We start from the raw sequence: 17,905 nt of genomic DNA, 5'->3' as shown, positions 1-17,905 counted from the left end.
TTAAAATCCACAAACCAACTAAAAAAAATATTTCAATGGTGCGCTTTTAGTTTAATTTTGAATATTTGAATATTTTTTTATTCAAATTATATTGGATATGATATTTTATAAAATAATAATAATACTAATAATACTCCATCCGTTTCAATATAATAGTCGTTTTTACTATTTTTATTTGTCTCAAAACAATAGTTTCATTTCCAGAAATAATTATATCACTGTAAAATTACTACTTCTTCCGTCCAGCAAGAAGGTTGTCATTTAGTTTTTGCATTATTGTATTTAACATTAAAAATATCTTTATATTTGAATAATTTACTCGACAAATATAAGTATATGTATTATAAGAGACTAATAAACATATTTTTGTTTTGTTTTCTTGATTTGTACTACGTATTAATATTATAATTAATATTCAAATATCAACACACAAAAAGCCAATGACAACCTTCTTGCGGGACAGAGGGGGTATTACTTTTTTATTATTATTACACAATTGTCACTACTTTTTACACTAATACACTCACAAGGGCAAAAAAATCTTTTATCCGTACTTTTTATCCACTACCGATATAATATCAATATTCATTAAATCTTGTATTAAATATAATCTAGATTATAGTTCTGGTACAAAGGAAGTATAAAATTTAAATAATAAAAAATTTACTAAAGATAATAATAAATAACACTGAGTTGAAGGGTTTGTTGTTTAGTATTTTGATTGAAAAATATCTTTGAATATGAATATAATGAATACGTGGATAATATAAAAATTTTAAAAATATATATTTTATATTAAATATTGATTTTTTCTAATAAAGTAATATATATATATATTAAAAATTATTTTGGAGAAAAATTATTGACCAAACAAACCCTAGTCTTTTTATATGTTTCTATTCAACTTGAAATTGACTATTAAAAGAGAAAAAAATAATAATAATCAAAAGTAAAAGCCAGTACTTGAACTACTTTTTGCTCCTTCATTTTTAAATTATTGAAAATAACAGCCATAATTATTCAAATATTAGGCTTCTATTTTTGTTTTTATTATGGTACTTTCTTTCTCTTGCATATTATCTCATATTTTTTATTTTTATTTATCTTACATATCATATCATGTGATTTTTTTAGAAAAGTATTTTATGTTTAATATATTTTAAATTTTATATTTTTTTTATTTTTTACTAAACTAATTAGTTCTCTTGATTTTAATTTACAATTATTTATATTATATTGTATTTAAATTTGTTAATGAATTCTTAATTATTTACTAATCATATCACTCTTCAATTCTCGTATCCACAATAATGCTAACATCATTACGATGACGGAGGGAGTATTATATAATTTATGATAAAAAAATTTATATTAATATACTATTAGTTGATGCAGATACTTTAGGACTAGTCGCCACAATGTCAATATATATATTTTTTTTATTTCACTTAAATATCATTGCATTCCAAATAAAATGAGAACAATTTTTCTGGCCCTTCCATAACTATTAATTGAATTTTCTATCAGTTTTTAGAATTTGAGTCAAGACCCAGGACATAGAACAAAAATTTGTCTATTTGCCTCAAACTTACTATACTTAAATAAAATAATAATAATAAAATAAAAATAAATAAAAAGATAAAAATAAAAATTCAAAACACTTTCAAAATAAAATCGATTATGACAATGACATATTGATTAGTATCATCATCACATTATAATAATATACATCATATATGATTATTGTTAAAACAATATAGTCTCTCCGTTCCAGAACTATAGTCTAAGTTGCGTTTGACACTGGATTTAAGGAATATTGATATTATATTAACAGTGGGTAAAAAATACGGATAAAAATTTTTTTTTACCCTTGTGAGTGTATTAGTGTAAAAAGTAGTGACAATTGTGTAATAATAATGAAAAAATAAAGGTAATTTTATAGTGATATGGTTATTTATGAAAATGAGACTATTATTTTGGAACAAACAAAAATAATAAACAAGACTATTGTATTGGGACGGAGAGAGTATGTTATATACTCTATATAATTAGCCATTAAATAATGCATATTGTTTATATGATTAATATGTGTTGTGCTAATGTCTTTAAAACAATATTGACATATTGTATGAAGTATTGCGATGTATTATGTGTGCTTTTATTATATGAGATTATGATAGATAATACTATTTATTCGATTTAATCTCATATTTAATTTAACGTATTAGAACTCTATACAGTTAAAAGTCCGTAACAATTATATTAATTTATTAGATTTTTAATACATTTTAATCCCTAATATTATTTAATCATACTTACTAAATTGTCTAAATTATCATTCTCTTTAAACACTTAAAAATATTTTATATAAATGTATTAACAATCTTTTATTTTTAACATATTTTAATTTCATTGAAATGTTAGTCATATACATATTTTAAATTTTTAATCAATAATATAAAATAAGTAAAACTTAATTTACAATTTTGAGGATAAAATTAAATATATTTAATAAATAATAAAAAAATATCAAATATTATATACATATTATGTCGTGACAATAACTCAAGTAAATTTTAATATTGTTATATATTATATTGTTATAATTAGAAAGAAAAATATATATCCTTCCGTCCCGGTGCAAGGTTGCCGTTTACTTTTTGCACATAGATTTTTCAATATTAATATTATAATGAATTATAGTGAAAAAGACAAAAATATCCCTATTAGTATTGTGTAATATAAAAGTAATGACATTTGTGTAATATAGTGCAAGTTGAAAGGGTGACGGATGAAAATAGAAAATGACAACTTTTCAATAGGACGAATGGAGTATAACAAATTTTATCACAATAACTTATAATAATATTATTAAGGATATTTAAAAAAAATAATAATAATCATACTATATAAGAAAACATAATATAATTTTATCTAATATTTAATCACACAAAGTAAATTTTATACTCCTTCCGTCCCATGTAATATGGGTGTATTACCGTAGACACAGGAATTTAGATAAAATATAATTAGTAAATAATTAAGAAGTGTATTAATAAAAATAATTATTATTTAGTAAAAATAATTATAGATTAAGATTAAAATAAGTAAATAGTTTAATTAAAATTAAAAAAATTATAAAATTTAAAATTTAAAATGCTATTAAAGTGCATAATTATATTTCCAAAAATAAAAATGACAAGTTATGTGGGACGAACGAAAATAGAAAATAAGGACAAATTATGTGGGACGGAGGAAGTATTAATTAGTCTATTGATTATATACTCTATTAAAATAATCCAATATTTTAATAAACACACCCTATTTATATTATACTAAAATAAAAAATAAATAATATATTGAGCATGTATTTGTTATAATATATCAACCTTATGTTAGAAGTTTATTCAAAGTACTAACTACAGCCCAAAACAAAACAAAAACATCTTTCTTTATTTTATATTTGCTTCAACTATAGCCACTAAATAAACAAACATTCTTAGGAAATTCAATTCCAACGTAACACAAAAAAAACAAAAATTTGATCTAGGTTCTAAAATTTTCGGACAAGGACCGGACAACATAGTTGAAAAATCAGGTTGTCCCCAGGTTTGTATATGAATTGAATCGAATCGAAGCGATTAGTGCAGTCTTCGATCGATTCGTAAAAATAATCGACTATTGATTTGATATTCGATTCGCTTCTAATCTTAAAATAATATTCGTATTCGATTCGAGATAATTTTTAAACTATTCGATTTGATTTTTTAAAATGCAATTTTAATAATATTATTCAAATATTTGATTAAAATTTGACTCATTTTTATTTTATCCGATTCGATGTAGCTATTCGACTTGAAATTTTAAAATTATATTTTTAAACAATAATTTTAAGACAACTTAGATAAAAATTATACACACATATATTATTATTATTATTATTATTATTATTATTATTATTTTTTTTTTTTTTTTTTTTTTTTTTTTTTTTTTCAAATTGAAACAAGACTTTCATGCTTTGACAAAAATAAAAATTACGTATAAATGTAGTTTTAATTTTATTATATATTTATTTATATAAAATTTAAAAGTAATATTATAAATAAATTTAGTTTCATTGATTTATTTTGGAAAGTACATATATATATAAATTATTTTATCCTATGTATATATATATATATTTTTATTATCGAATCAAATATTTACGAATATCGAATCAAATATTAAACATTTATATTTTATTCATATTCGAATCGAACCGAACATTTGTATTCGAATCCAAATCGAATATCTTATTGAACAAGATTATTTATTTCATTAACAACCTACTACTATTTAAGTCAGGCCGGCCAACTCTAATTTATAAAACTAAAATTTAAACTTAAATATTTTTTAAAATATAGTATTAACGAAGATGCAATAAAACAAAAAAAAATTATATATTAAAGGCTCATTTTTTTTAATTATCAATAAGAATATTATTTTATTACAATCGTATTTATTTAAATTAATGTAATTTACTTTTTAACTAAAAATTATACCTTCTCCGTCGGCTAAAATTATACTATAATTTATTATTTTTTGGCCTTCATTAGATTTATATACAATCTAATTACATTAACTATTTTGTCTATCTACAATTGTATTATATTTATTTTAATAAATAATAATTATTTTTTCTATGTGTCTCATTACTTTTTTTTCTCACTTTTTAAAATAATATTCTTACTTTATTTTTTACCGACTTGATTATAATATTAAAATTTATTATTATTCGTATCCAATCAAATCTACAAAATATGTAACTATTATTAAACCCGACCCGGCATCGTTTTCATTTGGGTCATGTCCTAAAGTGGGTTTTCAAGTCGATCTAAAACCAGCCCTGGGCCGGGCCTAGTTGGCTCGGATTTGAAAACGGGCCGGGCTTCAACACAAGAATGAATATGTAGGGCAGTCTAGAGCATTTCATTTAAACTGTACCGTACCATTCACACTTGAAAAATATTTGTACTTAAAAACTTCTTATTCAAAGGAAAAAATAGTAGTAGAGTGAGTTTGTTCATTACCTGAAGAAGGATTGCTTCAATCATCATCAAGTGTCAGTATTCTTACACACTACTTGTCATCAGATGCTATTCGACTCGACGACAACGACGGTCGTAAGAGGAGATAGATGCTCGGGCCGAGTAATGGAACAGCCGATACTGGAATCAGCCAAGATCCCTTATCACCCCTGGCAATACAAACACACAAAGTATCCCGATGAATATTATGTTATCTGCGAAAGATTCGATCAATCCTCTAAAAGTATGAAGGGTCGGGTGGGGTTAACCATTTTCGTGTGGTCATGTCATTGTAGACCCAGAACGGCGCGAATGCTGAACATAGAAGAAAATCTATGGTCGTGATATGCGTCTGCAACGAAATGAGTCAGTCCTCCAAGAGTTAAAGCACATCCTTATACATTAAACCGAAAAACATAACCAAAAAGAAAGGAAAAAAATTGCATGCTTATTCAACTACCCCTATAGAGTCGAAGATCCTTGAAATCAAATCTCGATGCCGTATGAAATTTCAATTTAACATTTGTAAAAGGTTAATAATAAGCAATATTTTCACTTAGCGTTTTTAATGTACACAACTCCAAAAAATATTACCAAAAATATATATACACAACAAAAAAACTCAACAAAAACCCAAAAAACATCATTCTCTATAATAATTTACAGCTAAAATTATACGAAACAAAAACGTTCTATACATATAAAGTTCATATATATATATATGTATATGTATGTATGTATGCATGCAAGATGAATGAATCGAGAAATGAAATACTCACGATTTTGCTTGCTTGAAAATACTGGTAAAATTCCTTCCATCCGTCTCCGCCAGCTGAAAGTCCATAGACCATCAGGCCTATCCCTCCAGCCAATGCAATCTGACAGATAAATGTATGTAAAAATTGCAAAATTAACGAGAGGATAGCAGGCAACGTCTTAGTCTTCTTGAATATGGTCATGATAACAACAAAAGAGTGATGCTTAAAGTGATTTTAATTCTATAGAATAAGTCACGAAGCCATTGTTTGGCTTCATAAAATTGGAAATCTATATAAAAACAACTCTTCTTTGTGGTATAAAATAGCGTCGCTGAGTTACTCAGCAAAACAATTACAGCATAATTCAAGAACAACACATAGTTACAGCAATGCCATCCCTATCAATGAGTGAATATGAAACGATTAACCATGATAATTTTCAAATTGAATTTTCTTAAATATTAATTCGAACATATTTTCACCGTGTGAGTAGTTAAATGTCCCCTGAAGCTTGTCTAGTGCAAATTCTTAGAACAGGCAAACTTACCCCTGCGGTAATTTTCGAGTCCAAAATTTTCAGTGCCCGTCCCTTCAGTTCAGATTTTGCAACCGGTGGAGATGGTGGCCTCCACAGAACGAAGTAGGGCAAAAGAGCATATATGCCGCCGAAGAGCGATAGAAGAAGAAATGGCCACACGGGGATTTTGCTTTTATAGCTGCAGAAATCAAGTCATGCTGTTACATAAGACCATATGCAGTTGTGTAGACATCAATCATCTTCGCATTGTTTTCGACCAAGAGGGCGTATAATGAGTTACAAGTTAATGCACTTATCAACAAGAACAGGCTCTAGCAAAAAAAATACACAGAATCAATTTAATTTGATTGGCTCAAACTGTCGGTTATGCTCAAAATTGTCGATGCTTACCATTTATCTTAGCTAAACATGAAATTGTGTAGTAAATAAAAATATGCCTGTCTGATCTTTTTATGTGATACACACAAACTGAGTTTGTATACTAAAGATGGAATAAAAATTACTTGAAATCATACTTTTGTATAGAATTAAGACATTAATAATACATGAATGTACATGATCAGACGAGATCTGAATGAAATAAAACTTTCTAGAAGTAAAGGAGAAAAAAAGGGAATGAACGATACAATATTCCACTAGAACCGTCTCCCTTGCATAAAAATGACACTAAACTAATATAGATGAACCAGAACTTTCATGAGGCAAACACTAGTTGTAAGAATGATTGATTCGAAAATTCTACAAGCTACCAAGTAATAACAACATTTTATACATTTACACACAATTTCATTCTCCAATCCCAGATGCTATCCCTCCATTCCCGGGGTTAGCTGGGGTCACAAAGGGGCACATAAGTATTCTAGAACCACCATTTCTAGCACCAACTATTTCATTCGGTTGTGACATCTAGAGCTTGGCTACCTTTCAAGGCTAAGATAAACGCCTTGTGTGGTATAGACTAATATGGGAACAAAGAAGTTCACAAATAAAACATTAGTTTGTGAGAATAACCGATTCAAATATTCTACAAGCTCGCAGTAGTAACACCATTTTCTTTATTTTTGTAATCAAAATTGCATTCTTGAAGACGTTGCCAAGTAGAGTCCACATAAGTTACCTTCGGGCAGTGGGAATAAGCAGCATACTGTACACCAAAGGCCATATTCCCATCATGTTCCATACAGCCACCAGCACTCTATTCATTTCAAATCCATCGTCTCTAATCCAAAACAGAAGCTTTTTCACGAAGTAAACATCCGTCGTCTGCAGAGATAGTTAACAAGATAAGGTCATGTTTGGTTATACTTTTCATCACATTTGTTGTTGAGAAGATGCATGGACTGTAAACAGCTTTCACAAATCCAACACTTGGAAAACAATTCATCAGTTGCTTATTTTTCGAAATTCAAACAATCCTAAACCAACTTAGAATCACATCAATTGCTGTAAACAACATATGAAAGGCCATAATTACCTCTCATGTAGCTCTATGCATAAAATTTCCATTAATATATAATAAATAGGGGTGGACACAGTTTGATTAGTTGTAAATATGTAGATATTTGATATTCAAACCGAACATAACAAATATCCGAAAACGTAGACTTTTCGTAGACCGTATTTGAACCTAAATTTTTGGTGAAGCGAAAATTCAAGTAACAAAATATATTTCTATTATTTGTAGATAATTGATTAAAAAGTTCGAACGGTTCAGTTTGAATATTTTGAACACCCTTCAATTGATAAAGCAGCATATAAATCAAAGAAACCAGAGAGCAAACCGCCACAACAGATTACGAAGCATCAAGAATTCGAAAAATAGCATAATGAACAAATCTATATGTGTGTATGTGCAGAAACATGAGCAAGATTTACATGTAGGAGAGAAAACAGATCAAAAAATTCGATATCTACGACTACTAGCAAAAAGAAAAACCATAAATGGATTGTCGAATTATCAGCACAACTAAAATGATATTAAAACGGGGGAAGTAGAAACATACCGGCGTCTGGTTAGGAGCAAGGAAGAAGACGTAATACATAAGACCGAGCCAGAAACCAAATAGCAAAAACGACGTCGTCCAATCCCTCTCCTCTCCTCCTCCACCGCTGCCGTCGCCGCCACCGAGAAACTCATCTTCTCCTTCTCCTCCTCCTCCTCCTTCAGAAGAAACAATCGACTCAGTCTCTGGATTCCTAGTGTCCAACGAACTCCGACGAACCTGAACATCACCCATTCTCAGCTTCATGTGCAACTGCAATTGCAACGAATTGAAGTAACCGCCGGTTCGATTAGGCTTTAGTGATAGGGAAATTGAAGGTTGGGGAGAAGCAAACAAGGATTTTCGCGGGGAGAGAGATGATTTGAGCAGTGTAGGAGGGAAATTACAGGAGACCGCATTTGTAACCGCTGCCATAGCTGTCTAGAGCTAAGGTTCTTTGCATCCATCGCCAAATTCACGTCAAAAAGCATTTTATAATACTAATATATATTTAAATAAAACAAGCAGACAAATGTATGAACAACCAAAGCAGTGACTTAAAAAGCTTTGTTTACTTAACAAGTTTTTATGTTGACACTATTTATTTTTTTAATGATCATATCAAATGTTTTTTTTTTCATAAAATATTAAATTAAATTTATTTTTACTTTACTTTACTTTTTTATCCATTAGTTAAATATATTCGGTTATTTTTTATCGAAGTCGACAAATATAATAATTTATCGAAGTCAACAAATATAATATTGAATTATTTTTCTTTTTTTTTTTTGTTCAACACTTATTTACAACAACAAATACTTCTGTCTATATTACATTCTCTCTTTATTTATTTTAATTTCTAACTAAATTTCCAAACATAAACTCAATTATCTTTTTACATTGATCATTTTTTCAATAAAATATTTATTTGAATGGACTAATTTAAATGAACTAAAAAATACTAAAATTTTACTTTTCTTCTTTTCGAACTTTCAAAAGTTAAAAAAAAAACCTCTGTTTAAACGGAGCTAAGTGGCCAACTGGTGCATAATTTTTGGTGATTTTATTGTTATTTTTTTTTATTTTATACATGATATTTCCAATGCGGACGCAGCTGCATAATTGGAGTTTTGCCCGTTCAATTGAATGCTATATCTAACACTATTTTTTTGTGTGTTTGCTACATGAAAATACTATTTTTTGTGTTGCACCTTAACAACTCTAATTATGATGTCTTTTTATTTATTTATTTATTTTTAATTTTTACAAATTGCAAATAGATCCCCGGAGGGACAATTTGTAGTTTTTCATATTTTAATTGTGTATATTTGTAATTTTTATTATTTATTTCGTGATTTAAATTTACGGACAATTGAGGATAAATCCCTCTGTCCATTTATCAATTGGGATTCAGTCCCTATTGATAAAATCTTTGTCTGCACTCCTTCGTTCTCATTTTTCTATCTTTCTTTCTTCCCCTATTTTCTCGATTCTTCTTTTCCTTCCCTTCCAGACAGTTTTTTTTTCGCGCTGAAAAATTCCTCGTCCGTTGAATCCTCTTCCATCAGGTCAAAATCAACCTCTCATCGCCCAGTTTCCGGTGTGAAAAACTCTCTCCCCTTCTTCCCACGGCCGGTTCGCTGTTCTTTCTCCGATATTCCGTCTAGTTAGCTATCCGTCCTCCCTTTGTACACCCGGTTCGACGTCATATGAGGTCGCGCGCTTTGGTGGGAGAAGCTTCTCAGACCGTCGTCCGAGGTCGCGCTTCGGTGGGAGAATTTTCGAGGACCGTCGTCCGAGGTCGCGCATTTTAATAACATTTGGATTAGTAAGAAAATTGTTATTTTAGGGTTTTGGGGAAAGTGTTGATACTTGTTAAACTACTAGAAATTTATACATGAAGTATGAGATTTGTGTAGTGGGTAATTTTTTGGTGATTTTGATAATAATTTTTTTTGGTGATTTTGATAATAAATTTTGTTGGCAGCTAATTTGTAAATGTTATATTTGTGAACTGGGTAATTTATTGTTATTTGAGAATCAGTACATCACTAGAATTCTAGGTTAACATATGATTTTAGTCTATTCTGTATAAAATTGTCGAATCGCCAATATGACCTAATATAGTTCATACATACATTGGTTGGATCGTTAGGTTCCGATGGACATGGAGCAAAGTAGTCTGAAATTATTAATTATCTGTTCGTACGAAGGTGAGCATCATGTAATTGGTTTAGAAGAGGGCACCATTCTGGAGAATCTTTACCGGAATCTATCAAAAAGATGGAATAAGGTGAGTGTAGAGGCGGTAAAACTTCAATATATTGCACCTATTCAGAAAAGCTACGTGACGTTATTGTATGATGATGATGTCGCCAATATGTGGAGAATGCATATCTTGTTAAAGGTTATGTTTGTGGATAAGATTGCACGGTGTAGGAGCGAGCACTAGAGCGTGCCTCTCCGAAGCACGGTTGGACGCAGGTATGTTACTCATATTTTGTAATTAAGTAGTCTTTATTCAACTTTGTTATAGAATGAAGTCACAACTGTGCCTTATGAAAGAATGCAGCCTGTAAGCGCTTATATATATTCATGTTCAACACATCTGAAAGCATGTTGTTTATACACAAACTTTTAGTTGGTATGATGCATATACCTTGAAGTTTGATATATTGGTAAGAAGCTACCTACCTTTTATTTATCAGTTACCTAATTCTTTCATGATATTGGCATACAACAATACCCTGGTATTTTGTTGCGATGTTGTCTGTAGGTAGTAAGTATTCGTCTCTGCGATTTTGTAGTAGCGCGGTGCAGAACAAACCACTGAAGAGATTGTAAAGATATGTAGTGGGGATATGACGTCTTGAAGGTATTTAAAGATGTTCACTCGTTCTTTACACGCGATTGTTAGTATCCTCTAGCAATCCGGTTTAGGTAGGTGTACCATGATCGATACGTTGAAATTTTCGTAGCCTGTGGCATTTACTGCATCATGTAGCTTGCTGCGGTGAATAGATGCAATTGTTCTTTTGAGTACCATGGATGACATGATAGGTAACCATATACACCGTGGACATACTCGGTTGAGTAAGATGGGTACCCATGTTTTTTTATTTACGAAGAAAAGATTTATCACCATATAGAATTAGAATTATTTACATCTGACAGAGTTCTCATTCTTATTATTTTATTTGTAATGCAGGGGTGAGGCCGAATGTTCGGGATTGAACGAAGATGGCACAGGTGGTATCTTTATGACCACATTAGTTCTGTGGTCGAATCGATGCTATTGGCCCGGGACTTCATTACCCAATCACACCCAGAATGTTGGGCAAATTCATTATTTAGAGGAACTCGTTGAGGAATAATAAATAATAACATTGCTGAGTCATGGAATAGTTGGGTGAGATCCGCAAGGTCAATGCCATTCGTTGGGATGTTGGATACCATTAGAAGGCAAGTGATGGTAATGATGAATGAACGCCGCGAAAAGTCGGAGATAATGCACGTGAGGCTCTGTCCAAAACATGAGAGCAAGTTGGCACTGTCGTATATGGCGTCTCGACAGCTACAGTGTTGTTCATCCTCTAGAGCTGTATTCGAGGTAACAGATTGTAATGAAAGATACGCAGTCAATTTGGAGGCGCGAAAATGCTCGTGTCTGCAAGCATGCCTGCGCTTGCATTGAAAAATACAATATGTCAATTTATGATTTTTGCAATCTTTATTATAGCATTTTAATGCTACAGAAAAACGTACCCGGAACCAATAAATCCCGTACCGACGCATAATATGGACGTGATTGTTGAAATTCAGGCGGACCGAATTCACCCTCCTCCGTCGTCTGTCCAACCAGGCCGACCAAAGAAGCAAAGGTTCGAGTCCCAGCAGGTAAAGAATCCACAAAAATGTGATTGTTGTGGGCGTCTCGGACATAATAGAAGAAGTTGCAGGCAACGAATAGATTAACAAACCTTTTTTTCATTGTATATCTTTTTGGCTTCCAGGAGTATATATTAAGACAGTAGGTATGTATCCAATAGGTATATTGTAATTGCTTTTTGTGTCTCTAGGATGTAACCGGTTTGATCCACCGACTTATTTGCAGTAGTAAGTGGTATGTAGCCCTCTCACGCAGGTATATAATGAAGTTGTGGAGGTTCGTAGTTATATTCTGCAGGTATATTTTTCATGTACTGAGGCATTTGATGATGTAGCTCTGTAGGGACGGATGGTTAATGTAATATCTAATTGTTTCGAAGGTACATGCTATTCTATTTTTTGGTTATTACTAGGAGTTATAGTTGTATTAAATTCGTCATACTAACCAACTGCATATGTCATACAACTTAAGTATTTTTTGATGCCTTCTTTAACCATCAGTAGTAAATACATGCTATTTGAAGTAAAAAAAGACCGTTTCCCTAGCCACAGGTAACCAAGGCATACATAATCGCAATTGAAGTATAATGTCACGGTTGTTGTACACCGTTGTTGTAAGTACGTAGTAGCTTACGGAGGGTATATACATTAATGATTCCAACATATAGGGTTGTGGTCCGAGTACAAACCAGATCTCATGTTGTTTATACGGTATTTAAATTGTATTACCGTGTAATAACTTGGAGGTGTAGTAATGATTAAAATTCGGCACACAGCTAAGTACCAAACTTCCATATGCCACACAACTATATTGTGGTTATATTATCATGTCTATTCCATTGCGTTCTAATTCAATTAAGGGTAACCGCTGTAAGTTTTATCTGTGGCCTAAGACACGCCATTCAAGATTATGGAGTTGACGAGAAACACTACCATGGTTAAACCAATACAATTTTAGCGTCATTTGGTGAATATTTCAAGAGAAAAGGCCGAGTCTCCACCCACAGGATACCAGAGCATTTGAAATGGTAACGGAAGTATAAAAACTATTGTCGTAGGTACATAATAGATAATATAGGGTATTTGTATTAATGACTCCGTTACGTATGCATCTGAGCCGAGTACCAGACTCGTTGAACGAGGTACATAGATTGCGTATGCAGGTATCTGTGTTGTAGTTGTAGGTATCCTAGTTGTAGGTATAGTAGCAATTATCTGTAACCACGTGTTGTTTAGCACTCCGCAAGAAATAGTTGATTGTAATTCAGACGTTGGCACACACGAAATTACCAGACACGCATGTCCCGCACAAATATTTTATTTTTATATTATCATGTTGTTTTCATAGTGTTTGATTTCAATTAACAGGCAAGCCCTTACAGTTTCACCGGTTGATTAAAACATGGCGTCCAGTAGGGTTTCACGAGAAACGCTGACACGGTTGAATTGATTCAAAGTAAACGCTAATTCAGTGATCAGTGCAAAAGAAAAGGCCGGTCCCACAAACATAGGTGACTGGAGCATGTAATATATAAATGGAAGTACATACTAGTTTAATGTAGGCACATAAAAGCTATCAACGGGTATCGCCACACATCGCAAATATATAATGAAAATGCCAAATCAATCAACATAAAAGACATTTACCAATTCCATCACATCGATACACAATGCAATAACTTCCCATATCAATCCAAATTGAAGACATTAAACAAATCCATCACCTCGCCACACAACGCAAGAACTTCCCAAATCAATCCATATTCATTACATGTGTTAACCTGCCATGTTTTTCCATCGGGGTCTACGCCTCATAGGGGGACCTTTCAATATCCTTGCCGCAATCGTGCCTCGGTAGCTTTTGACATTGTCGAAGTCCTCGCCGAGGACGCCCACGAGATTGACATCTGGACCCGCCCGCGCATAACACTTTGCGAACATGCAGACTAAAGGTCCACAGTCTAGCGTTTCACCCTGGTGTTGGAATCTAATGTACTCGGGTGTGTCGCTGACCATAGGCCATAGTCGTGACGCGTTCATGTACAATGATAAAAATCGCGTCTGCACAAATAACGTTACTATTTCGTTAAGGAATTCAACCTATCCATAGGCAATTAATTATAATCATTCCACAGACGTACCAATTTCTTTGCATTCCCCTGGCCGAAGGAGTCGCGCATTGAGTTACACTCCAGCATAACGTGTTTGACGGTATCCAATATGCAGAGATGCCAGTGAAACCGGGTGTGTACGGGTAGAAATATGTACCGGCACCCAGACCAGATTTTGTCCATAATTCCGGCGATCTTTTGGCCTACAGTCACTTGCAGTGAGTTGGCAAACGTGACCACATTACCCCTATTGATGATCGGCTTTTTCGCTCCCCTGCTTGGTCGTGATAGCGCGTTGTTCACGGCTTTCTGAAAATCAAACAAATTAACCAAAGCAATAATAACAGTGTGATTTGTAATACTAACCGTATAAATTCCAAATAGTATACTCACCGCTACGAACCATGGCACACAACCACACCACACTTGCGGATTGTGTTGGAGCTGATATTCATTGCTGCATAGATGATGTAGGTACACGTTGATGACTTCGCCTTTCACAGCTTCGTCAAATAGTAGTTGTAGAACGGTATAAGACGAGATAGAGACGACGCCCTGCTGCCATACAGTGTCCCTACAAGATGATAGCCGTAAACGGATAAAAACATCAATTGAGAAAAACATATAAATCCTTAATAGTGAATAGCAATACCGGATGGAGAATGATGCGAGAAATTGTTCAATGGTGATACTATAGAGGTTATGAAGATAGTAGAGAAGATACTACGAACGTTGACTGAGAACTTCAATTTTGTCGTCTACTCGATCGAGGACTCAAAAAATATTGATAAGTTAAATGTCGATGAACTACAAAGCTCTTTGCTTGTGCATAAAAAAAGTTGCGAAGTCAGGGTGATCATGAGCACATGTTGAATGTTGAGCATGGTTCCACAAATGAATAAGGCAAAGACAGAGCTAGAGGCATATTTTATAGGGGGAGTGACAACCACCTATGTGGAAGAGGTCGAGGAAAAATCTGGTCGAATATCAATAAAATTACTATCCATTGTTATCAATGTCATCGTTTTAGCCATTTTCTATACGAATGTCCTCACATTGACAAGGTATCAACTATGTTGATCTCAATTAAGAAGAAAAGTTGCTTTTAATGGCCCACACTGAGGTAAAAAAAAGTTTCTAGTCAAAGAGAATGGTATTTGAATTCTGAATGCTCAAATCATATGATAGCAATAGAGATTGGTCATCCGAATCGATGAGAATTCTAGTCACACGGTGAAGCTTGGTTAACTCAAGTGTAACAGTCACCGAAAATGGTAGTATCTAACTTGAGATTGAGGGAACAATACACATTATAAATATATTTTTCGTTTCAAAATTGTCTACTAATTTTTTGAGTATCAGACAACTACAAGAGAAGGGAATGACCTTCGTTATTTTGTTATTAAGGTTGGAATTCGTACAATGTATCATCCTTTAAAAAAGATTATTGTAGTAACTACGATAACCTCAAATCGAATGTTCGTGGTATATGCAATCAGGAGGCCTCTTATTCACAATTGTCTTGGTTACAAGAAGGAAACAATAACATATTTTTGTTATAAAAGATATGGTCCCCTAAGAAACAAAGAAATTAAAATTAGGCAGAATAAACAAATGTTGAAGGAAATACCTCAACTAAAAGGTGATGTTGAAGTATGCAAAGTATGAAATATTTGCAAGCAACATTATGCAACGATACCAAAGAATAGTCAATGGAGAGCATCCAAAAAGCTTCAACTAATACACACAGATCTATTGGTCCAATAAGCCCAACTTTTCCAAGTGGTACACCTTAGTATTTGTTGATGATTTTTTCTAGCAAGACTAGGGTCTAATTTCTCTCAAGAAGGGACAAGACTCTTGATATGTTCAAAAACTTCAAAATTAGTGGAGAAGGATGTAGATGGTCATATACGTTGTTTGCACAACGATTGGGGAGGCGAGTTCACTTCGCATGCTTTCAATAAGTTTTGTGAGCTATATAGAATCAAAAGACAAATGATAGCCGCTTACACTTCCCAACAAAATGGCATGGCTAAAAAATGAAATCATATCATAATGAACATTGTTAGATGATTGCTTGCAAAAAAGGAAATATCAAAGTATTTTTGGATTACTTTAAATTATTTGATTGTATTGGGCATGCGCATGTGCCCAAACAACTAAGAAAAAAGTTGGATGACAAGAGTCATAAATGTATTCTACTTGGGGTAAGTACTGAATCCAAAGCTTAGCGCATATCACATAAAAGGGTGATTATTAGTCAAGTTGCGGTATTTGATGAATAAGCAATGCGGAATTGAAATTTTGAATGTTTATATTTGGATAGCATAGAACATTAAGATCATTCCACAACCACACTACACAATGAAGATTAAGGTCTTGGTGACGCTAATATTACAACACAAGATGCAACAACTTAACCAATAAATCCTCAAGTCTTAGAAGAGTCACAGTGGGTGTTCAACATCAAGCTAAATGAGCATAGGAATGTTGATAAACAAAGCGAGTCTGATCACAAAAAAACATACTCAATAGGAAAGAATCGACTTCAACGAAGAGTTTGCAGCAGTGGCCAGATGGGACACCATCAGAACTTTTTTGGCCGTAGCTGTACGCACCGATGAAAGGTGTACTAACTTGTTGTAAAATATATCCTTCTGTACGGAGAACTAGATGAAGTTGTATACGTTGAGCAACCCCCAAGATTTACAAATAAAATGGAAAAAACAACATGTATCGACTGAAGAAGGCGCTGTACAGAGTAAAACAACTCCTAAAGCATGGTTTAGTCGGATTGAAGACTACTTTTAAGTGCATTGGATTCATAATGAGCAATTATGATCATACTTTGTTCATCAAACAGATTGGTGAAAAACTTGTTTTGGTAAATCTCTATGTTGATGACTTAATCTATGTTAAGAATGATGTCAAGAAATGTGAAGCATTTAAGAGTTCTATGAAACAAGAATTTGAGATGATGAGTCTAGGGATGATGCAGTTTTTTCTCTGCATAGAAATATATTTGTATTCAAATGGGATTCATTTGTGCCAAAATAAATATGAAAAGAATGTATTAGAAAAATATGAAATGAGTAATTTTAGGTACTATTCTAACTAAACAAAGACATGAAGAGAAGTTGATTTTAGTTTGTACAAACAATTGGTTGGTAGTTTAATGTATTTAACGGTCGGACGGAAAGACATGATGTATGCAATGTTTCTAATGTCTTGTTTTCTGTCTAAACTAAAAGAAGATCATCTACTTGCAACCAACATGATACCAAGATATTTGAAAATAATTGAAGAGAAAACAAATTAGAGATTTTCCTTCACGAATTCTGATTATGCAAGAAATGCATACAATAGAAGAAGTACATCAAGTTATGTTTTTGTCTTAGAGGGGGCTACAATTTGTTAGAATTCAAAAAAGCAACCAACTGCCACAATATCATTTATTGAAGCCAAATATCTAGTTGCCACCATGTGTGGTTGAAAGGATTACTGAAGGAGTTTTTTAGTAACAAGAAGTGTGGTACTCTTGACATTCTTTGTGATAATA

General features: G+C 32.3%; 1 protein-coding gene and 1 long non-coding RNA gene across 2 annotated transcripts; both read right to left on the bottom strand.

The window, feature by feature from the left end:
- Positions 1-4,949: 4,949 nt before the first annotated feature.
- On the bottom strand, positions 4,950-8,815 carry LOC127265915 (uncharacterized). Its single transcript, XM_051295942.1, has 6 exons — positions 8,366-8,815; positions 7,480-7,625; positions 6,372-6,540; positions 5,846-5,944; positions 5,336-5,418; positions 4,950-5,236 (listed from the first exon to the last, which is right to left on the bottom strand). Exons 1-6 carry the CDS (start codon positions 8,777-8,779, stop codon positions 5,119-5,121), a joined length of 1,029 nt encoding a protein of 342 aa, XP_051151899.1. The 5' UTR covers positions 8,780-8,815; the 3' UTR covers positions 4,950-5,118.
- A 5,397-nt stretch (positions 8,816-14,212) lies between these two features.
- LOC127266179 (uncharacterized) lies at positions 14,213-14,910 on the bottom strand. The gene is made up of 3 exons (XR_007842088.1): positions 14,737-14,910; positions 14,374-14,652; positions 14,213-14,293 (listed from the first exon to the last, which is right to left on the bottom strand). It is a non-coding gene; the product is annotated as an uncharacterized LOC127266179 (long non-coding RNA).
- Positions 14,911-17,905: the final 2,995 nt, after the last annotated feature.

This window comes from Andrographis paniculata, unplaced genomic scaffold, assembly GCF_009805555.1.
Source record: "Andrographis paniculata isolate CXL003 unplaced genomic scaffold, ASM980555v1 Contig74END, whole genome shotgun sequence".
Classification (NCBI taxonomy): Eukaryota; Viridiplantae; Streptophyta; class Magnoliopsida; order Lamiales; family Acanthaceae; genus Andrographis; species Andrographis paniculata.
This window is presented reverse-complemented; position numbering and strand designations above follow the sequence as displayed.

Coding starts and splice junctions, on each gene's coding strand:
- LOC127265915 (XM_051295942.1), bottom strand. CDS start 8,779: ATGGCAGCGGTTACAAATGCGGTCTCCTGTAATTTCCCTCCTACACTG. Junction 5,419..5,845: donor ATTTTCAAGCAAGCAAAATC/GTGAGTATTTCA, acceptor ATTTCGTTGCAG/ACGCATATCACGACCATAGA. Junction 5,237..5,335: donor GACATGACCACACGAAAATG/GTTAACCCCACC, acceptor TTGTATTGCCAG/GGGTGATAAGGGATCTTGGC.